This window comes from Neopelma chrysocephalum, unplaced genomic scaffold (assembly GCF_003984885.1).
Source record: "Neopelma chrysocephalum unplaced genomic scaffold, ASM398488v2 Primary Assembly neopelma1_42, whole genome shotgun sequence".
Taxonomy (NCBI): Eukaryota; Metazoa; Chordata; class Aves; order Passeriformes; family Pipridae; genus Neopelma; species Neopelma chrysocephalum.
In genome coordinates, this window is record NW_020897700.1 from 1,860,577 (window position 1) to 1,884,817 (window position 24,241).

A 24,241-nucleotide genomic window follows, 5' to 3' on the forward strand; every position below is an offset into this window, starting at 1 on the left:
GGGATTGGCTTTTTTGGAAGAGATCCTCTGTACTTATAAATTTCCCTACAACATAAGGTAATCTTCTGTTAGTTTTATTACTTAGAGTTATTAATATTATATAAACATTATAACTATATGTATTGACATTATATGTCACATCTACCTGGCTAAGAACACTCTGACAACATTCATGATGGGGAAGCATAAAAATAGTATGTATCTCTGTAATGTGTGCAAATCCAAAAAAAAAGACCTGAGAAAGTAGTTATGATTTAAGTCACTTCCTACATACCAAATTATTTATCTTTTGCTAGTCTTAAGCTAGAAGTTGATCAGTACCCTGCTAGCCCCACAAGAGAAATCAGTCAGTAGTTGCCAGCACCACACTGTTGCTTTGGGATATAACCTTAGGCTTACAGATCAGCCTTAACTTCCCTGCTGTAAAATATGTAAAATATGCTGTGATTTGTCATACCTGCAGGGTCCAAATCAGGATGAGTTTTTCTAAATGCCTGAATGACTAAGCAAGAGAATGACAGTAAAGAAGTCTCAATGCTGAAACCTAACAGCTTCCTCACTTAAGCCATTTTCTGTATCCAAGATACAGAAAAATCTACATTCAATTCCCTCTGTTGCTTCAAAAATATTCAAACTTGCATCTCACAGCTTCCAAGAGAATGACTAACCTGCTCAACTGCATCTCAATCTGGGACGGGGCTCTTCGCTTCTATTTAAGAAGCTCCATTTGTACGAAATGATTAGAGACTCAATGAGTCAGAAGGAAAGATCAAGCCTCCCTTACCAACTGTTTAAAGCGCTGAGTCAGGCTGTGCTTGTAGGAAGCGCTGCACACACCACCACGAGTGCCCTGCACAGCCGGTGTGCGTGTCTCTGTGCCTGCCACCGGAGAGTCCCCATTCCCAAATGCTGCTTATGCCTCATCATTGTATGCACAGTTTTCACTATATTTATGATTCTCCAAATTAATATCTGCATTTACCTCAATGCAGATATTAGGTACTTTCACTCTGTACCCCCACTCCAACTGCCAAGCAACTACGGAGTTCAAAACGACAAAGTGAGTTCCCTCTTTAACAGGACAAGAAATTCTTCTCTAGAAGAGTGTAAGTATGCCCTGGTAAGATCAAAACTTCATCCAATAAACAGCTACCACCAACACCACCTCTTTGTAGTTATATCTTATGAAGAAAGATTGTCTCCTTTCTAATAAAAAAAAAAAACAAACAAAACACACAAACAGAAAAAAAAACAAATAAAACTCCACAAACAAAAACAAACAAACAACAAAAAAACCCTAAAATGAAAAAAAAACCTTGAAGATTGAGACTAGGGAAGGGAGAGAAGCATTTCCCCATAGTCCAGGGCAAGGCAGACCATTTGAAAGAGAATGTAGAGTTCAGAGAGATTTATCTTTCTTTTCCCTTGAGCTTGCTCAGATGGGATCCCCACCCAGTGTGCTAGTCTTTTTAGATCCCACTCTACAAAACAAGACCTACATGTCCCAATTCTCCACATATGGCAAGATATGCCCATATAATCAGTTACAACATGGAGCCGTGACCTCCCATTTTTTGGGACAGCGTGCCAAACACACCTGTTTTAGCCACACCATCTGCTCATACAACTAACATTTTAGACAACAATCACAGCAAGTATCAATCTACTAATCAATCAAAATTATCTGAGCTTGTGGTAAATGGTCAACTTAAGGTATGTACACTGAGGCGCCATAATTCACATTGACCTGTTGAACAAGCTTCACATAACTGCGCAAAGTAAGCTGGGAGGAAGGAGAAGAGCCTGTCTTGACTGAAAGCATTCTCACAAGCAGCATTACACACATTACACATGCTGTACACCCAAACACTGTGATGATACTGAGGGGTGTTTTTCTTGTTCTGGGCTGCTGAGTGAAATTTCTACCTTTAGCTTTGAAACACACACAGGAGACAACTCACTGCTGTTCCACTTGAAGGAGTGGACATATGAATTATCTTTATTTAATTAGCCAAAACCTACATTCTTCCTTCTTGCATAGGAGACCGCACTCTTCTTATAAGGTGTTACATATCTCAGTTTATTCTAGAAAGAACAAGTTTCAGCTAATAAAGAAAAGCCAACAGGACCCTTGAGCAAACAAATACTAAACCAAGAAAATTTCAAATTTTTAGAGCATGTATAAAATTGCACAGTGCTCTGGTGATAAAGGCATCCAGCAAACAGACAATTTTAAAAAGTTCTGAAAAAAGACTGTAAACTAGCTAACACAAACAAACACATTTCCCTTCAAGACTGTGTGGGTGCTTGTAATCTACTTAACAGTCACAGAATCCTAGAATGGTTTGGGTTGGAAGGGACCTTAAAGATAGACTAGTTCACACCTCTGTCCCATGAGCAGGGACATCTTTCACTAGAAGAGGTTGCTCAGGGCCCAATTCAACATGGCCTTGAACACTTCCAGGGATGGGGCACCCACAGCTTCTCTGGGCAACCTGTGCCAGTGCTTCACCACCCTTATAGTAAAGAATTTCTTCCTAAAATCTAATCTAATCCTACCCTCCCCTTCAGTTTGAAGCCATTTCCCTTTGTCCTACTACTACATGCCGTTGTAAAAAGTCCCTCTTCAGCCTTCTTGTAAGCCCTTTTTAGGTACTAAAAGTCTTTTTGAATCTGTAAAAATATATTATTTTGAGGATTAATTGAAGCAATTTTAACAATGAGAGCCCAATTGAAAGTGGGAGGAATAGTGGGGCAGGGGAGGATTAAAATACTTACAGCAGCCACAGGTATGAGAATTTCCACAAACAAACCAGCAAGGGCATGTTTTATATCTTTATCTTTTACTTCCAGGAAGTATTGAGCACACTCCTTAGTAAGAAAACATCAGAAAAAATATTTAGAAAAAAGAATACAAATGTAACTATGCCATAAAAACCGCTAGCAGTATAACATTAGTTGCCTGTCTGAATTTAAAAGAAGCAATGTGTCTAAGTCAGTCTTATATTCCTTGACAATATCAGCTTTACAAAACATCAGAAACTGTAAAACTCGTTTCCCCTGCAATTCACCTCAAGAAATTGAAAGGAGAACATTTGTAATACCAGATAACTATTTACTTTCTACTCAGAATATAAAGAATATTCAGAATATAAATATACACCTTTTTCCTCAGGTTATTCTGAAGCTTTTAAAAAATTAACACTTATCTCTACTAAAATTATTAGAAAATTATGCTTTATTTTTATATACTCATTTTCATTTTCAATATGACTTTGCTGCAAAAACAACGTTACAGAGAATTAAATATGCCAGACACTATAAATAATCCATACACAAGTTTGAACATGCAGTCTCTCTGAAAATTTACTGAAGTGGTTTTAAAGAAAAGTGGGTCTTGGCATCTCAGCTGCTAAAAAAGGATATATCAAATAATTTTTTTCTTTAATATACTACTTTCATAAAGAAAATTATTTGATTTTTACCCATTTTCATTCAGTCTTAAATAAATTCATATATTACAGGTTTGCCACATTACTGAGACAATTGTGAAAGGCTTCTCCTGCAGAGAAACCAATGATTCACACCTCTGAAAACTTATGAACTGAACAGAAAAGGATGAAGGATGGCACAAAAGTAGAGCGAGTGACTGATCACTGCAAGTGTCATTGTAGTTTCATGAGTTAAACAATCAAAATCATGCTCATTTCAGTTTTCTGTACCATTCATTTACCTGCATGAACTGAAATGATGCTTCAAAATCCTCCACGGGATACATCTTTACTCGAAAAAACTTCATTCCCATAATCAAACTGATGATACTTTGTACTATATGAGGACTCTGTTCTTTTTGTCGCAGTTCCTTTAATTCAGTAACAAATTTCTTCCTAACAGCCTGAAACCTAAACAAGGGATATAGACAACAATTATCTGCATTCTTAGTTACTTTTATATGAGGTTTATAAATTTGATATGTTTTCTTTAATCTGTAACAGTAACAGCACCTATAGTAAGAGAAACACAAGTAAGATGAACTCTATACTTAAAATCTAGACATTTACGAGTACCTATTATGATCAGCACATTAGAATATACCCGTTAACTAAACAACAATGACTGACATACAAGACCTCCTTTCCCTGCACCTACAAGTTGACTGCAAAGCAATTATACTAAAGATTATTTCTTGATTTGTTCAAATTTATTGTGCTGGAACATGAGAGAGACACACCAGACTACACCTGACTACACTTGAAACTTACGGTATTAGTTAGTGGGGACATTAATAATAGCCACTATACTAAATAGTCTTTAAGTCTAGATTGTTTTTTCCCCAAACACAAGAAGAGTCAGAGACTGAGCTTACTTTGATTGAGCAAGAACCCCTGTCACTTCTGCATATAAGTCTGCAATAATATGCACATTCCCAGTGTTGGTTCCTGAATACCTAAAGAGAAAAAAAACAAACAAACAACCCACAATAAAAGCAAAAAAAAATGTTAAATACAACTTTGTTCTTCTAAGCCCCAAGCAATTACAAACAAAAAGTTTGTTCCATAGCAAGGCAGATTATTACCACATAAACAATGAAAATCAAACCTAAAATGCATGGGTGATATGTAAAGTAGTCTCATTTCTCACTTCATAAGAAATGTATTCTGGATAGGAAGTTATTCAAACTCAGACTTCTTATTCTGTCTGGCTGTGTAAATCATTCTGTATATTCTAAGCAAAATAAACTCTGTCTTATATTGAATACAGCTGTGTTCTTTCAAGACATGTTTTCAATCTAAAGATATCAACCAGTGCTCATTTACAGTATTATCACAAACATGTTACATGTGAAGCAAAGGAGAACAATCACAACAATCAAGCACAGGCTGGAAATACACACAAAATATTTTAAAGTACACAAGTGAAACTTACCCTTCCTTATGTTTAAAGTGCTTAAAAGCCAAGTTTAGAACTTCATGTACTAAAGGATCTGGCACTGGATGAACAGGTATCTGAAATGCAGATATCATTTATATGTATGTATGAAGCAAGTAAACAGTACTGTGAGATGCACCATAGAAATCTCTCCCGCTAGTGTCATCCTTAGCTGACATATGATAAAGTTAATTCTGCAATATATGAACATTTACACAATCTGGATTGCCATTTTCCTAAATTATTTTGCATGATGGCTCTTAGGGATTAAATTAATGACAAAATAAACCACAGTTAACTAAATACTATGAATTTGTCATCAAAATTTATCAGACAAGGTTAACTATGCATCTTTTCATACTTGCTATTTTGTGTGGTGTTACTACAGATTTAATCTCAAAAAACAACTCATCTTGATATAAAGAAAGAAAACAAAACAAAACAAAAAGAATGCAGAAGTGATGATCATCTCCATTTCACACTTTCTGCAGATGAAAGCATTAAAAACAGATACAAATCTTCCTAGCAATAAGTAACAATTTGGTGAGAATCAAAAGTAAGCATTTATTAGAAGGCCTTTTTTTTACTGAGGTTCTCTTTGACACCACCACCTTTCTCAGATTTAAAAGTAAACACTTGTTTTAAAACCCAAATGTAGTCTTTAAAAAAGCACTATATATGATTATGAAGTCATAATATCTTGAAAGTTTCAAAGCAATTTAGGTAGGGACTAGGATAACCCTACTATTACATTACTATTTAAGTGTTTAAGATTTTCACTAAAATATATTAGATTATTCTCTTGTCTATAAAAAACTAAGCACTTACTGACTGAGAATTTCATACTCTTCTGCATCAAGAAAGCTTTTTGTTCAAAAACTTCTGGTTACTGGAACTGGCTATTTACATGCATATTCATACAATGAGCAACATGTAATTCAAACAAAAGATTTCTGTTCCTATATAGGTCATGTCTGTCACCCTCTCACCATCTGCTCTGTGCCTATTACAGAAAGGGCTGGATCATATCCTTTGCATCCTCTAAAACCAGTTGTTAAGAATCAAAGAGTGACAGGACTCCCATGAAGAGAGGAAGATGGAGGTAATGTGAATGTAAATGTATTTATTGATAAAAAGCCATCTTTTCGGTGCTGTTGGACTGCCTAATTGCAGATTCACATTACAGGCAGAACACACAAACCCTCCTTTAGATAACTTTTAATATTGAATTGACCAAAAGATTCTCTTAAGTGGTGTATCTATGTTTAGTGGCCCATTGCAGATTCTTATCCTTACCAGAAATACCCTCATAAGAAAAATATCTGTCTTGTCTGGAGTACATGCATGAGAGACTCATCAAGCATGTCTTGAAGACCAAACTTTTGCACCTCTCCTGACATATGAATCACTGGCAACATGTGTTCTACCGAACAGAAAAACTAGTACCTGTTCAAGGTACAGAAGCCACCCATACAACCCTGCAATCCTAAACAATCTATTCCATTTCCCTTTTTCTTTTGCACTGATTGAAAATTTAGACAGGGAGAGAGCATGAACTAAAGATTTTCTGTAAAACACTAACACATAAGAGTTTGATGGTTTTACTACTGTTCTCTGCATATCTGTGCATGCAGTATGGGAACATTATTTTGGATGATTAGTTGGTGTCTCAGAGAAGGACAGCTCTTCTGTGTTAGTGTTTTCATTTTCCCCCTGTATCACAAACATACCATACACAACTACATAAACTTAAATCTCCTACAAATTATTTGCAAACTAAAACAGCCCTTGCTTTACTTAGTAGAGAAAAAGGCATTTAATTTTCATGTACCTACACTTAAATGACATAAACTACTTAAGTACCTGAAGTTTGCTCAATTCCACTCACGTTTCAAAACACTTCTTACATTAATCTTTTTCTCCCCTCAAAGAACATGAGAAAAAATGCCGCTACTTGAAGTCAAACCCTATCCTCTTGTCCAAACACCCATGCAAATTTTATATTAACAGAATTTGTAACTTTATCTAACACAACACTATAAGGCCAAGCAAAATTACTTGTCCTTTCTAGTAGTTTTGAAGCGACACTTTAATTTTGTCATTCAATGACTGTACACTGTATTTCAAAAACATTTAAGAAGACAAAAGGTACCGAACATAAATAAACTTATTTTTTACAGTTTTTCTTTTTGCAGCACATACAATTTTCCAAGACATATGAACTGAGATAATGCAGACATGTAAAGAAAAGACAGGAAAAGCCAAAGGTTTTATGTAGCTGAGAGTATAATGACAGCCTTCCATACGCTCATCACAGATATGCTCTAGTTTTAAATATAAAAATTTAAAGGAGACAATAAAAACCAACATTAAAAGCAAAATATTAAAATTAATTTGCCAAAACAAAAGAGCTTACCTGTTTTAGAACCTCTATTAAAACTAAACAAAAAATGAAATCTACAGCTAAGTCCCTCCTTTCAAGTAGATAATCTCTTTCACGTTGTTGCTCATCCCTAAAATAAGAAATCAAGAACACAGGTATCATACACAAGACTGAACACAAATGTTGCAGAGATAATTGTTGCATTGCCTTTCATGTAATCACTGTTGCACATGTATATAAAATGGATAGCTGGAAAGGGACCTGTCAACAACCAAAACAATTTGAAAAGGGACAAACTAGCCTGGAATTACCAGTATCCAACTTCCTTCTGTATATCCAAACCAAAACCATTAAGTCACTTCATGCCTATCATCAGGCAAATTGAATACACTACCTCACAGAAGTCTGTGCTCTTTCTACATGGATTTAGGTAATAACAGGTCCAAATGCAACATCCTTATCACAGAAGTACAAAGCACACATTTTTTTGAGAAAACACACAAAAATCAAACAGACTTTTGCAAGGAAAATTCTTACCCCTTTGATTTTGTGCTTGACCGAGGTCTGTATTCGTAAGATTCATCTTCTGTTCCATTCTGACGCCTGTACCAGTCAAACAAGGTGCGTAGTAAGGAGGGGAGACAGTGCTCTGCTACTGAGCTCATGGAGCTTATCAACTGAAAAAGAAGTAAGAAAAATACTTTAGCATGATAAAGCAATAAAAATCCTAGAGTTATAATCATTCTTTCAAATTGTTTTTTTAATGGAACTTTACAAAGCAGCAACTTTATGTTTATTTTCACCTGGGACAATTACTGTAAATATTAACACACTAAGTCCATTATTATAATAAATATACACAGACAAAGTGTTCCAAAGGTCACAAGGATTACAGAACAACAAATTTATACAGATAACCGGCATAAAACCATTGAGAAAACAGCAGAGGTTTTAGGATGTCCCTGAATGTTGCTGTATGTATCTCTGAAGTATATGTACCTCCACATTACAAAGGACAGACAAGACATAACCCTTCTAAACTGAGGAGTATGTAACCTTCAAAAACCTACTTCTTTGGTTATTATATAAACAAAAATGAGAGCCTTTTATATATTCTACACTAATTTTAATACATTTGACTGATGCAGATCTCAAGCTACATTTACTTTTAGCATAACTCCCCTATCTACTGCTTTATTTCAGAAAACCCATACAAGTAGTAAACTTATGTATGAAACAAATGTGGCAACAGAAACCATTATGGAAGGAAGACTTCAAGATGTTATGAAACCTAAATTCTCTATGTTTCCTTTAACTAACAACTTTAACAGCACTCCTAAGTGCCCAAGCTTGGAAAGGAGAAGAATGACTGAAGACAGAATGCCATTATAAACTCCCTTCCAGGAGGCAGCAGGGAGCAAGCCCATCTCCAAAATACAGGCTGGTAAAGGAAAGTTACCACATTGCTCACTGATGCCATGTATTAATTACCTCTTGCATCTTTCAAATAAGAGGTTTCAATAGAATCCATCCTCTTACTATAATTTACCTATTATTCACTATTCCAGAAAACTGATATAAGATCAATGTCATTATTCCTTTGTCCTCATTTGAAACATCTTGGGTTTTCTCACTTGAGGAAGGGATGGGGACAGGTTAACCTGAGGGAAACCTCAGGAGGACCTCTTCCAACCTTCTGAATGCTTTACTCAGCTTGTTAACCAGTCAACTAGTTAAGTCACAAGAATTAAATAGCATTCTTGATTCTCTGAAAAATCCTTTAATTATATAAACAAATGGAGAAGCTTCCTCAAAATAAGTAAAATAATATTCTTATTCTGTAAGCTCATAAAATTTTAAATTTAAGTATACAACATAAACTACATTTGTTCCAGATCTGAATATGAACCAGACTTCATTAAGATTTTTTTACAAGAATTATGAGATTCCTTGGAAAAACTAGGCATGCCTGTTGCAGAAGGGTCACGTACAATGAGCTAACTGCACAAAAAGACGCAGGCAGTTATTGCAGGCAACACAAAACCATAAAAAGCCTTTTTAACATAGGAAAAAAACAGAAGGTAGAAATATTCTGTAGGATTATTATAATGCCTCAGAACAAAGGCTAAATGTTAAGAATTCCTTCATTCTTATACTACTATATGTTGAAATCTTTATGACTGCTTTGCAAACTGTGTTTTAATCCTGTTTCTTTTGCACCAACATCCATACAAAATAAATACCCAATCAACCAGTCAGCATACATCAGACTTCTAAAAGTGGACAGTAAAAACTAGCTCAATGTTACCACTTTAAAAATATTCTGTGATCTGAAATAAATCAGTATATGGTAAAAATGAATGTGGATAAATTAAGAGAATTTTTTGATGTGGCAGGGGTCTGACAAACCTCCTTGGGAAAAAAACAATAGCAAAAATCTGTGAAGAAGGAGAAGAGCAAAGAAAACCAAATTTGAGACACTTGTGGGCTACTATTAAAACTCTCACATTTCAGTAAGTGGAAATATCAGAAAAATAGAACTTAAATGACTCATTTGTACTTATCAAGCTTTGAAATATCTTTGCTGAGATTTCATGCGCAAGAAACACCTGCTGCTTGCATCAGCTTGGGATACTCAAAACATCTCTGTTGACCTCACTCTAGCCATTAGCAGCAATCACAAGTTAAAAGTATTAATATATTTTAGGGAAAAAAACCAGAAAACAAAAGAACAAACCCTTCTCATGAGTTACTAAACTGAAGACATTAGACTCAGCATAAAATCATCAATTTAACTGGAATTCTTAGAATGAAAGCTAAACGTGATGAAGAAGAGATCTATCACAACCACACCAATCCAAAATGTATTTTGCCTTCAGAATTTACTGTCAATTCCCATATCCCAAATAACCTAAACACTGGGTAACACATTAATTTCTCCTTCTCTAAAACTAACGGATTCTCTTCCCCTAAAAACAATTATATATCCCATACATTGCACAGAGCTATGTTCACTATGTTCATACAGCAGCTACACACACAACAGGACAGGAATACATAGAGTGAACACTTAAATTACCCTGTGCTGTCAATGTAAAATGACTCCACAAAGCAATTCTAACTCCCCTGCCCTCCTTCTGAACTGCTGGGTTAATTAGCAGAACAAAAAGAAGCAAGTTGCATTTTAAGCTTTACTAAACTTGGGTTTTGCTGCAAGTTTACAGAGTTTATTAATACTACTACCATTCGCAGATGTTCCAGTAGTTAGGCAACTTACATTGTCTTCCACAGAAACAAGCTGTATCACATGCAGTGAAAAATGTGATTGGTAAAGTTCTAAACCCAGAAACTACTAGCATTATAATACATTTTCCTCTTGAAATGAAAAGTCAGCTTTATATAACAATTACTTATTTTCTGACAAGTTTTGCACCCCTAGCATTCTAATGAAGACACTGGAATTATCAGGAAGATGACATCTTAGCTCATATTATATAGCTGCTAAGCAGAACATAAGCTATTTTTTATTTAAAATAATTACCATACTGCTTGGATACTAAACTCAGGATCATCATATAAAAACAAATAAGAATTTCTTATATAAAACATACTTTATTTCTTATATATTTCTATATTATGCCTACGTTGAAATGAGCAATCCAGACAAAGAGCTCCTGCAATACCCAAGAGGACAGGGGCTGCACTAGTCATCATGACGTATATTTCAATTCCTCAGAATGAAACAGCAAATCCTGCTCAAGTCTTAAAAGGCCACAGCACATTGCTAATTGCTGCACGTAACATACCCAGCAGCACAGTGAGAGGTAAAAAGACAGAGATGAAAAATTACAGTAAGATGTTAGAGCCCAAATGCTATGGCCAAAATCCGGATCCTGAAAACACTGCTCAAGTTGTGCCTAATGATGATCAAGTCTGAACCTCAGACACATCTGCTTTCAGTTACTGAGATGACCAAGATGGGCTTCCGTGTGATCATAAAGTTTTGGTGTCTTAGGACAAGAGTAGGAAATTGCCAAGTCTGATTCCTACAACAAACAAAAAAAGAAAAATACAAGCTATTTCAGTTTCAAGCTGTACAAGCAAAAATATTTTAAGAACTGCAATATATGCTCTATCAAAAAATTCCTGTCCGGTAGCTTCTTGATGTGCTAGGAATGATAAACGGAAAGTGCTGGTACTAAAATGAAAATTTTTAACAGTTCACAAGTGAAACAATATACAAATTTCCTTCTCATTTTCCAAAATTTCATTTTAGCTAAATTCATATTTTTGTTCCAAATAAGACCTCAAATGACAAACAGAAGAACTGTAATGTTTGAAAATTAAAAACTACTGATTATGCACACTTGGTTTTGATAGCAACTCTTTCGGTCTGGTTCTGTTTCCAACAAAAATTACTTACGTCCCATTAAAAAACTATTTTACTTTTTCATTGCAGGGACAGGCAACACGTCTTCCTCCTCCATCCCTCTTCTCCTTGCTTACTGAGCTGTGAGAACAAGTGTTAATTAGATACCTCCTAGTCCCTGAGTTCCTCTTGTGTTCCAATCATGTTCTCTTTATTCACAAAGTACAACACTTATTAACTCAGACACCGTATCAGTAAAGCCACTTTTTGGATCTGAATTCCTAGCTCCAGGAAAACCTCTGGGTGAACAAGGCTGGCCCAGCAACAGCTCTAGTTTCTCTGCTGGATGGTGCGGCTGTGTACTCCCGATCCTCCTCACTCCCACACTTTGCCAATCTCTTTCTTTATCTGTAATCTTCTGCACTGCTGGAGAATTGTTCTTAATAAAGGTTTCATACATCAAGCAATGAAGAGAGAAGCAATCTTAATTCCTTTTGCCAAACAATGTTCAAAATTCCCTATCAAAATTCACAGTCCTTGTCATCATAAGGCAGCCATTCAGCTTTAACTCTATAAAGCAGTTATTCAGTAGCATTAAAATTCAGATCTCGATGAATCCAAAGTAGATTACAAATAACAAAAGAACAAAGTAAGAACTCATACACATACACATACACACACACATATATAGAGACACAATCAACACAAATTTTTCTAAAGTACTGTATTTTCAGGAAAACCAGTTTATTTCTATATTACAAGATTTTAGAAGTCACATGCTTTATTTTTTTACTTCTCTTCATTCAGCCTATTTTTAGAACCTCTATGTAGTTTAATATATGACTACTAGTGATTTATAAAAAACATCCTTAACTGAGGAAAAACATGGCAGTAGGAAGGGGGAGCCAGAGTTAGTAGAAAAATTAGAAACAGTACTCATTTACGTATTTCCTTAGATAATTCCTATCATTCATATTATTTAGCTTTTGGTCATCTTTAAAACAACTATAATATACTGCAGCTAACAAAGAATTTATAGCCTTCCCCCTTACCCATTTCCCTTGCTTATGAGTAAACTTTCATCTCAGAAATAAAGAGCAGGTTAGGTTAGAAGATATTAAAAGACTGTGAGGTTTGTGGTGGTGGATTTATTTTTGTTTTTCTTTGAAAAGAAAATTATACATCAACTATTACATGTTAGTATTAGATTCTCTTTTGGGAGGAGGGAAAAAGGTGCATGGATGGCTGTTCATTGAAAAGTAAAGGCAGGTCCACAGATTTCACTGCAATGTCTAATACTTATACCCAAGTAGTAATGGAAAGCAGGAAACAAAAATTCAGTTACATAAGATATGGACAGAACACTAAACTTCATACAGCAGATGTTATTCAGTAACAGTTAAGAACAGGAACAGGCAATTAATGAGGCTTCATCTGAATGATGCTTCTCCACTGCAAGGAAGTACTTATGGGACAAAATCATGCCTATACTACTGAAGAATTAGAAATACAGAGAATAAACAATAAAATGAGTGAACAGTCATTCCAGGTACAGTTCCCTTATAGTAAGTGAAATAGAATTGCCTCACAGTGTGTCTATATTTGCAGTAAAGGACAAAGTAACATTTTGAATCTAACTTATGCCTTCTGCCACAGAATCAAAAAGTCTTCAGTAAAAACCACGTTGCCAAAATTAAACTAACACTATTTGTTTATAAAAACAGAACCCCAAAATCTGAAAAAATAAGTGATAATAGAAATAAATTAAAAAGTTTTGTCCTCTACCACATTTCAACATCTTTCCTCCACCAGCTTTCACTGCCACCTTCAATTAATTAATCTATTCTAGCAGTTTCTTACTTACTATTATATTCTACAATGGAAAATAAAGTCTAACATTCAAGGTCTAAATCTTCTGACACAGATTCAGACGTAGATGTTCCAAGTTATGACAACAGTGGAACCACTATCCTGCAAAAACAGAGCCCACATTAATCCAATAAAAGTTGCCTTCAATTACATGCCTCCTACCTGATCAAACTGAAGATCTTCACCTCTTTGAAGAGATCTAGACAAGAGCTTTTCCTGTTAAAAGAAAAACAAACATAAATTTCACAATGCAATTGACTGCTACCAAAGCTAGATTCCTTCCTTCTCAGTTATATTACAGAACAAAGAAATAACTTTTAATGTAAATGTTTGCAGTATTTTTCAGCTAGAACCATTTCTGAAGATGTGAGGTTTACTCACAAAAACTAATTTGGTGGCTAAATAGTAATAACATTAGACTGACAAACAGAAGATGTCAAAGGCCTCTCCCAAACAACAGGGCCTACAGCAGCATGCTCAACAGGGATAGCTGGTGGTGGGTGCCACGTGTAACTCAGAACGAAAGCCACTGCCATGTGAATTAACAAGTGTATTCATGTTCATATAAGGCAGCTCTTCTAAGTTACAATAATAAATTTTAAAATGTCTTCACAAAAGGCAGAGAGAATTGTTCAATGCATTTCTAATCCACACTTTCCTTGAACTGCAATAAGTAGAAAACCTAGTACAAGAAAAAGGGAATGTTAATTATCGCTTGCTTTACATCTGAAGTGAATTTGTAAGGTACAGAAAAGTACTAGAATTTAATTATTACAATACTTATTGCTACCAGTACCATAAGACATACTGCTCTGCTAAAAGCAAAGTTACATTATATTCTTGGTAAAATAATCTACTGAGGATTAAAGCATTAAGGAAACAAAATACTCATGAAGTATAATAGTAAACAGCAATTCTTACTAGTCACAGTGTAGAGTACCAAATTATACACTTAAAAGAAAGTCAAGTTCTATACCTTGCTAGGGTAATCTGGAAAGTAAAAAAAAAAAAGAGAAAAAAAAGAGAGAAGAAGAAGGAGGAAGAAAAGAAGAAAAAAACAGGAGAAAAAAAAAAAGGAAAAAAGGGAAGAAAAGGGAAACAAAAAAGAACACTGAGTCCCACACACTGGCTCTGAGGGTCAATGATTTACAGTAAGCCAAGAGCAGCAGTAACGGCTCTAAGGGAACACGGAACACTACAAAGCAGTAAGATACAGAAAGATCTGATGAGCATTTCTTGCTATCTTAACAAATTTTTCACTACTCTTCACTTTATAATAGTATAAATAAGTCCAAAATGTTATCTTTGACAAGGAAAGTAGAAAAACTACTCAGGGTAAGGAGTTAATAGCTCACATGAGATTGCAGTAAAGCAAACAAAGAAATTTTATGGAGCAAGGTAAGTCCAGTAGCAAGCTGGAAAAGCTGTTAGTTTGACTGCTCTAGAATGTAAAAGGAGGTGTCAGCAACTGATAGCCAGTACTGCTCTCAACAGTTTGTGTGTGGGTTAGCACAAAGTAACTCGGTAGTTTAGTATGAGACAACACTCATGCTGTCAGGTTGTTGACAAAAACTTGGAAAGCTAGCACTGCTTGGTGATAAACACCTGCAAGGCTGCAAGAAACAGACTATATCTCAAACAGATAAAAATTCATATTGCATGCACCAGATCCAAGATTCCAAATGGCGGCTTATTTTTTATTGTCCTAATTGTAATCTTGAAAATACAACACAATTTCTGACATTTTCTGCTATGAGTGCAGCTGCATTTGGTGCTCAAAAAGATACAATATCTGGCAACTCTTACAGCCTCTGAAAACTTGAATTTAACATTGCCCAGGCAAAAAGCATTTGCCTACTCTGAAAGTATAATTTGAAATAGTATGGATACCAATTCACAAGTCAGCTTCACTTCCTATAACCCAAAGAAAGCCACTTAATTATCTAGGAAAACACTACCATTTATGTACACTTCCAGTATGCCCAAAAAAATATCTTAAGAAGAAGGTGGTTTCAGGAAAATGCATTTAATATTCTGAAATAGCTCTATTTGTTGATCAACTGATTTATTAGTCCATGTTCCTTCACTGTGTATTCAAAAGCAAGGGGGGAAAGGTTTCACTTTCTTCTTTTAAATCTATATGATTTTACATGTCAAGTCTGTTCAAAACACTGTTATGAGAATTGACATTTTGAAGCTGATACTAAAAGCTCCAGAAACCACTTGCAAAGTAGAATTCCCTTCTAACTTCCCTTTTTTAATAAGGAAATGCCTGCTGTAGGTGAATTCATGTTATCTGTACTATGCTTTTAGATAAACTGCACAAATAATTGTTATCTTATCTATAAAGCAGAAACACAAGAAACATTCCACTCTAGACAAACACTGTATCGTTGCTAAATAAGTTGAAGGAGAATAACTACAAAACTATTTCCTGAGAAGATGGATAAGTGATTTTCCTGTAAAAAGATGGGAAAAGTCAGGTTTCTTAAGTCTTAGGATACGATGCCTCAACATATTTCCGCCATACTATAGTACAGGTGAATAAACTGTGCGTTTATTATACCCATTGTATGTGTCTAAACCCAAACATTACCAAGGAAAAGAATATCAAATCAAAGAAGTCAAATAATAATCTGTAAGTCTTTAGACAAAGAAGTTGAAAACCATGTCAATAGATAGCAAACTATTTTTAAGATAGTTCTGAATGTTTAGCTTCCCTCACACAATCTACACTAATTGAGGTACTTCTGTACGTGAATTGTTGATATATTTTTAAGAGCTTCAGTACCAGAAAGAATGAAGACCTCTACAAGTTCATAACCCTCCCTATTATGTTTCCTCAGCATTAAGGATCTTAACTGTTAAAAGGTAAATAGCACTGTAGTTAATGTAACACTGACCAAACAAAGGTGACATAATCAAACAATACTCTTGAACCCAGTCACAGGTTTATCAAGGCCTTTGAATTATTCGTATGGCTTTAAAATTTATTTTCTTCTAATATCTTCTTTTACCTGTGCTTTGTCATGGTCCCAGTCATCTCACATGATTTACAAAAATCTATCCAACAGCATAACATAGAGGTTTGGAAACTTTAACTGAATTAATAATTTAAGATTTATTTTCCTGGCTTCCTGAAGTTCAGAGAGAGATGAAAACAATAGGTCTACATTTATCTTTTACAAGTGAAATGAAAAAAACCCAACACTACTCCATTAACCAAAGGGTAGTTTGCATCCATTGTGTACAGGAGAAATGTCAACATAAGGCAGGCAGCAGAGATCAGGATGCAGACAAATGTGTGTGTGCTGTGCAAACAACTGCACCCATGGAAAAAGGTACCACCTATTGGCCTCTCTCCAGTATTCCCTGGCACCCATCCTCTGGTGGTTGGCACACCTCAGCAGGGTGGCTCAGGGGTACACAGCAAACTAGTGTACTTCTTTGTGTCCTCTCAGCTGCAAGAAAGAAACTAGACAAGGGATGCTGCCTTGCCTCTTGCAGCCCACAGGCTGGGCAGCACCTGCATCCTTGCCCCAGTGGCAGCGCAGAGCACAAGAAGCACCGTGCTGAAGAGATGCGGTGTGCTAAATTGTACTTCAGACAAGCTACTGAAAGCACCTAGACAAGACCTGACAAAGCGTACAGTGTTAGTTAGGGTTTTCATGATGGAATAAGATCGCCTGTGTTTGCTACAGCTTCAAATACTCTTGCTAGTTTTGACTTAAACATGAGACAACAACAATTTAGTAAGTTAGCAGCTTACTAAACTAACTTGGCACCATGTTAAACTCTCTGCTTAAATTCTAACCATCCATATTTACATGCGCTTCACAAAATACAAAATAATTGAGTTTATCACTAATCTTTTTCACTGGTATAGTTTATGTCACATTTGGGGAAGGTTGCTATCATTTCTCAGTGTCATCCTTCTCGGTTGAGAAAAGAGTATTTTTTAAGCAACAACAGACTGCATTTGAGCCCTTTTTCCTTTAAAACTATATACTACTGCAAAGGATTTAGAATAATTGATTTTTTTTAAAAAAGTGGGCTTATTCCATTTATTCACTAAAAGGATGATCTTCCTTCCTGTCATTACATTTACTACTTTAATCATTTATTTTAAGCACTTGCTGATAAGCTTTTTCTGTAACTTTGGAAACTCTTTGAGTATTACAATTTTGCACGCAAAGAACTTTTAAATAAATTAGTAAAAGGAAAATATGTAAGTAAATTTACAGCCAGAGAAACTGTTCAGTTACTTTTAAAAATCACAAGTCAGTTACTTCTAAATGAAACCCATACGTCTAGCCAAAATTATACCATCCCGCCACACCCAGGTGCTGTGTTGATCTGCAGTTACTTTTTTTTTAATTTATTTTTTAATTAATTTTTGCTCATCCACAGGCATGTTCATCTTGAAGTTTTAAAAATGTCTAGCTCCTAACTTTAATTGGCCTGGCTTCAAATTCTCTCTAACAGCTTCATCCAACAGCCTAGCTTAATCTAACACATTAGAGATTTATGTAACACTATATATATATATTCCAGATTTTTGTTTGTAGCCAAGTCATTCCACAAAATCAAATAACACTAAAATGATAAAGGACTTTCTTCCATTTAAGGCCTTTTTTCCAATCACAGTCAGTGCCTTTCCAGTGCCCCTTCACTCTTTTATCTTTTTTTTTTTAATTTCATACACTAGAACTGAATATTCAATACTTTAGTACAAAAATTAACCTGCTTTAGTACTTTTAGTACTTCCTTTCAGCGAGACACGTAAGGATTTCCTTCTACCTCTTTATGTTACGTAAGCTCAGATTGTTTCACTTTTCTGCAGCTTTTGCCACCTCTTTTAATTTTCTGGTTTTCTATATAGTCCTTCCTTTCCACCAATACAAAATAAGGAAAGCTGGCTATACATATAAATTATATTTGATTTCATTAAAATACATTTTGTTTAAAGGAATTCAGCTTAGCAAATGAACTCTGACAGAACTATTTAAAACCTTCAGAAATGACCACTCTAGCCATATCATTTTCTTATTTTAACTGAAAGAATTTTATACATGCTGTGTACATACAACATATTAATTTCACAATCTTATTAGTAGAAGATTCTGACTAAGGTAGACTTCATGTAATCACCATAAAACCTCACCAGACAACAGAGCTAGGAATCACTCTTTGAAAAGTGCATTATTTCATTAGTTTCACGGGGTTTCTAATTTCTAATCTGCTGGGTTGTGTTGATTTTGTATGATTAACAGATTTAAAAACATTTGTTTAATTAACAGTCAACAGTGTGGCAAGGAGACACAGCCTGGGATCGTTGTCAGAGGATTTATTTAATGTGGTCTAGGCACAAGTGAACTCTAGGGCTATTATACTTACCTTGCTACCAGTATTCCACTTAGGAGTTTTAACACCAAACTATCTGTGTCTACAGAAAAAGCCCTCTTATCTCAATTACAGACAGTCTGTGTCACTCTGGCCAAGCACCACCCTGCCAGTATGTTTAGCAGATGAATGGAAAAGGAGCTGAGGCAGCAGCATTTGGCACACAGATGGAGAGTGGAGCTATCTGCCTCTCCTCCCACAGCATCACCTCTCATTTCTTAGCCAGGTACCTTCACTACTTGTGTGCCTCTTTTGCTACAAAGTTTCCGTGCTTTCTTAGGAAACCCTCCTGAATACATGACTCTTCTGGATGTCTCTAAGCAAAGAGACAAGCTATGTTTAAGTTGTAGGCTTGCCTGGTGCACAAAAACGTATGTATAATGTATAACTAAGTAGGTGCATATAAAGAAATGTTTCATTTCCTTCAGCTTTTGATCTACTAATGGCTGTAGTTGAAGATAATTCCATCAGTGACCCCACAAAACATGTTTAGCCCCATTTTTGTGTTCTTTTGGACTGCTTCTTAATAATGTTTTTTCCTGAAGTTTCAAAATTGGGGCTCAAGTGCTCACATATGCACTTCTGCACAGGAACACTTCAGAAAGCAGGAGTTCCAAACAGAAGCCTTCTGTGAGCTGGCCACACTCTCTCACCTACTCAACACATTTCCAAGTTGGGAAAAAAAAAAGTTGGGTTTGTTGTGGGTTTTTTTCCCCCAGAGATTTCCAAATTAGAAGAGATGCATTTATTTCAAGATCATGCAGTCTGGATGACCAACAGAATTTTACATTTTTGCCTTATCTGCAATATATTCTGACTATTTTGGAAAACAAACCAAATGCATCTTCTCTTGAAAGTATATTGTCCAAGAATTACTTCAAAGAAACACTGACAGGAAACACACTTCACAGTATTAATGAAGGAACACTTTTTGTTGTTGCTATTTCCTTTTATAACTTCACAGAACTTATGAATACTAAGAGGTCTTGTTTCCAGTAACTACTGCATAACAATTTTAACACAAGTCAATAAAACATAATCAGGTAGCAACCATGTTTGCAGAAGCCTGTTTATGCTTTGAGGAATCCCTTTGAAAAGTCAGTATCTGGGGATGGGTTTTTTTCAGTAACCATACATATGATAAATCAGCCTATTTTAGAAAAAAAGCAGGACCATTTCAAGGGATACTATGAAAAAAGGACTCACCAAAGGTTCAGCCATTACAAGTTCAATTTTCTTTTCAGCTTGAACAGCAAATTCAGCAAAGAGGCTTTTGATGACATACTCGCCAGGTTTGACATCTGGATCAATAGTAATGTTAGACATGATGATGCCTCTCTTCTCCCAGGTGGAAACAACACTTGGAGAAACTCTACATTTATTTACTCTGCTGGGTGGTGCGGAGGCTAGAGAAAAAAAAAAAAACAAACAAGAAAAACACCAAGCTATAAAGCAGAGCTTTTAAACACAATGCTGTTACTTTCCTGTTCATCACAGACACATTTTCACACAGTAAATTCTCTAAACGAGAAGGAGGAAATAACTAGCTGTAACATATGACAAGAATTTTTTTGTTTGTTTTAATTATGTGGGAATTTCTACTCAAGTTGCATGAGGGTTTACAATGTAGCTCATTTCCGTTATTAATAAAATGCTCTATGATGACCATGATAAAGATTAGAGCTTTCAACATATGGTACCCTCAGTTCAAGTATGACTAAAAATCAAAAGGTTCAATGTAAAAGGCTACATGGAATAAAGGGTTACAATATAGGGTCCCCCTATATTGTGAGAGGCATCTGCTTGATTCCATTTTTATAGATAGATCACGCATGAAGTTCAAGTTTCTACTTGGTGTTTAAATATCTTCAAGAGAAATATTTCCTTGGCAGTTTATGTCAGTAAGCTGATTTTCCCAAAAAGAATGCAAACCCTTTCTAGACATGTCATGCTAACTAATCTTCTTACACTCTCTAGTCATAAAAGTTTAAAGATTTGTTCCCTATAAGAAATATTAATTAATCAGTATAAATAACTCCAGATATATTAGTCTCATTTGCTAAGAATTAATGCTTTCACCTTTATACGGAAATTGTCATATATGAAATTTACATAGTTATCCACCTTTAATTTTATTTTTCTTCCTAAGTACTCATTTATCATCAAAGCTGCCAGCAATGTTAATTGCAGTACTGAAAATCATGTTTCAGAACACACTCACAACACATAACAATGAGAGTAAATAAATTCTTGTCTTGTACACTGTAAGTCAAAATAACTGTTGACATCTCTTAAAGATGACCCTGATGTACCCAAAGAGGTCTGATATTTCTCTAGCATACTCCATGACGGCAGAGGTTATTTTTCACCTGATATTAGGAATTGATATTAACAATTCTTATCTACTGATATTAAGATTTTATTTTCCTAAGACAGTCATAGTTTGAGCCTGGTTTCAGTCTATTTTATTGTATTACATCTCACGATTTGTTCAGGTAAGCTTTTTTAAGGCTTTTTGCAGATAAAATGTGAGGAGATGCGCTTGGTCTATTTTGCTTAACTTGCCAATTTTTTTACATGTTCTCAATTTTTACATGGGCAAACCCTATTAGCTAAATATTATCCACAACTTTTAAACATTTTTTTCAGTGTTCAACTTATTTATATTTATGAAAATACTGGTTGCCATGGAGACCAAACCTTTGGTACTTCACATCTGCTCAAATTTGAGTCTCTGCCATTTATCATTTCTTCTCTCGATTCAGAAAGTTACATCTTATGTAACATATCGCAGATTTCCTCAACTTCCATTGAAATTTATCATTTATCAAATGCATTAGTGAAGTGAGCAATTCTGCAGGAGTAAAAACTGAACTACCTTCGCTTCTAATCAAAAAGGAAGGCTACCTTGCATAATGTTGGGAGTATTACATATGACCTGGTTTTTTTCTCTACGTTAATGTACAAACTTGCTGTTTACTTGGAGCAATGTATATTTTTTCCTGTACATAAACTGCAGTGTGCCTTCTTCAAGGCTGGAAGGACTTGCCAAGGTGACACAACTGAGTCCCCAGGAACTGGGGGTAACACCAGAACAACATGCAAACACCACACATGCCATAAAACATTTCTGAACATCCTCAAACACTTCAATCTGGCACTCTGATCTCATTAACAGAGATCCTAAAAGACACAGAAAAGCATGTCCCACATAGCCCAGGCAACAGGACATCATAGACACTGCTATGATCTAGATCCCCACAGTGGAAGTTCACTAGATGGAAGTACACAAAGCATTAAGAAACAGAACAAAGTACATGCTGCAAAAGAAAAATGACAACTTAAAATATCTAACTTCAAAGAAAATTCTTTCTCATCCCACATCTGATGATTGGCTCATCCCTCAGTACAGAAGCATAAATGTGTCAAGCACTTTAAAAAATATTTCATTTCTTTACAACGCCTACATTCTCCAGCAACTGTACACTTGTCATCCTTAAGACCCAGTTCTTCCAAAGGCAGCCCAGGAAACAAGGGAGATGCGTTGTGTGTCAAGAACAAGAGCACAGAGGTTTGAGAAGAGATGAAAAGAAGGAATATATCCTTCCTTGCCATAGCAGGTAAGAAACAGAAATATCAGCTATGAGATAGGCAAAACAGAAAAACGCTTCAACACAGAGATTTTGAACAACTCTCCTTTCATCTCCATCTGTAGATAAACAAAATAAAAATTTGAGTTGCTAATGACCCATAACAGATACCACACATTTCTAAACAGGCAGTTGCTTCTATCCTAAATATGAGAGTTTCTAAGAAAGCTGAAGTTTTATTCTGATCAACAGACAAATTGGAGTCTCTTATTTTAAATCACAAATTGAAGCAAACAGACTGAAAAGACATGAGAGGGTTTAAATCTCCTTTTGAACATCATTAGCTATGTCTGGTCAGAAGAAACTTAGCAAAGCAGCTGCTTCAGCTCATTCTAGACTTACCTACTGGAGTATGCTATAATCCTCCCATTATCCAGATTGAAGGGAATATGCCAGAGCTCCAGTTCATTCCCACTCCTGAAGAGTGAGAAGCTGATACTCACCAGTTGTTTTCACTCTATAGAGAAACTAAGAAACATTACTGTGCTCCTTAATTCAAAACTATATTTAGATTTACTTTATGTAGCCAAGTCTTAGTAGTGTGTTTACACAATACACTTCTATCTTCAGTTTTCAAAATATCACCTTCAAAAGGTTGCTGTCATTTAAGAATCAGGAAAACACTGAGAGCTGATTATCTCTGAAATACTATCTTTACTTCACGTTAGTAAATTAATCTTCAGTAAGGGACCATCTTAGTGTGTTAACTTTCAAAACTATAAAACAGCTTCTCTCACCAAGGATGAAACCTTAAAGTTGTTTAGACTGATCTAAACCCAGGCAAATCCTCTCCCCGGGCTCATGGGACATTATAAGGAATGGGTAAACTGGACAAAAATCTAACGTTAGCAAGAAAAAAAGAAGCAACAAGACTACAACCCAACTAGCTCCTGTAAGTGCTGCAGAAATTTCAGTGCAAGGCAGAGTGCATGACCATGAAGCCAAAGAAATGTGGTGACAGGACAGCCTTAGATCCACCAGCAATGCCACGGACCCCACTCCTCAGCTATAGTTTCACACAACCCCCCTCAGATGGCATAAGCTGCAGTACTGTCAAGGGATGCAATCCCTCCCAACCACCTCACTCTCTGTACCACCCTCCTCCTGTGCAAGCAAACACAAGCGTGCAGCTGTGCAATGAACTGAATGGAAAAGCAGCATGTGCAATAATTATTGTCCCCACATCAATTTTACACCATCAGTTGTACAATGCACATACCACACACACGTGTGCCAGCACAAAGAGGAGACTTAATACAGGGACAAGAATTGCCTTTTTACTCTTCCAGCAGAAAAACAGAGTCGAGGCTATCCTACAGTCGTATGTGTTCGTAATCTAAGTGTTCACATGCAGAAACTCTTCAGGTGGTAATAAACCTATCCTCGTAAAAAAACAAGGGAAAGCTGTCAAACTGAAGCAATTATAAACACTGCCACAAGAGCATTACAAATATCTTAGTTTTGCTAAAATGCCAGAGTGTGCAAAAGGCAAAAGAATTACTAGGATGTATTTTCATCCATGAACTTGCTGAGGACTCTAATTCATGAGAGCACTAATGGTTCACATTAATGACCCTTGCCTTGCATATGCCAATGTTCATGGTTTTATCTACTTTGTAAAACTACTAAGTTAGTTAA

The 24,241-nt window shown here is 35.6% G+C and overlaps 1 protein-coding gene across 14 annotated transcripts in view; it reads right to left on the minus strand.

Moving 5' to 3' along the window:
- FRYL (FRY like transcription coactivator) overlaps nucleotides 1-24,241 on the minus strand; it is a 163,882-nt gene that overhangs the window by 77,045 nt on the left and 62,596 nt on the right. For all 14 annotated transcript variants that reach the window (XR_003533157.1, XM_027676348.1, XM_027676349.1 and 11 more), the window contains 8 exons: nucleotides 20,160-20,359; nucleotides 13,713-13,766; nucleotides 7,850-7,989; nucleotides 7,346-7,442; nucleotides 4,927-5,006; nucleotides 4,367-4,447; nucleotides 3,734-3,902; nucleotides 2,779-2,871 (listed from right to left, as the gene is read on the minus strand). Coding sequence is in view for 13 of the 14 variants with exons in the window: in XM_027676349.1 (XP_027532150.1) it covers nucleotides 2,779-2,871; nucleotides 3,734-3,902; nucleotides 4,367-4,447; nucleotides 4,927-5,006; nucleotides 7,346-7,442; nucleotides 7,850-7,989; nucleotides 13,713-13,766; nucleotides 20,160-20,359 (914 nt within the window). In the remaining variant the exon portion in view is untranslated. The remainder of the gene's footprint in view (nucleotides 1-2,778; nucleotides 2,872-3,733; nucleotides 3,903-4,366; nucleotides 4,448-4,926; nucleotides 5,007-7,345; nucleotides 7,443-7,849; nucleotides 7,990-13,712; nucleotides 13,767-20,159; nucleotides 20,360-24,241) is intronic.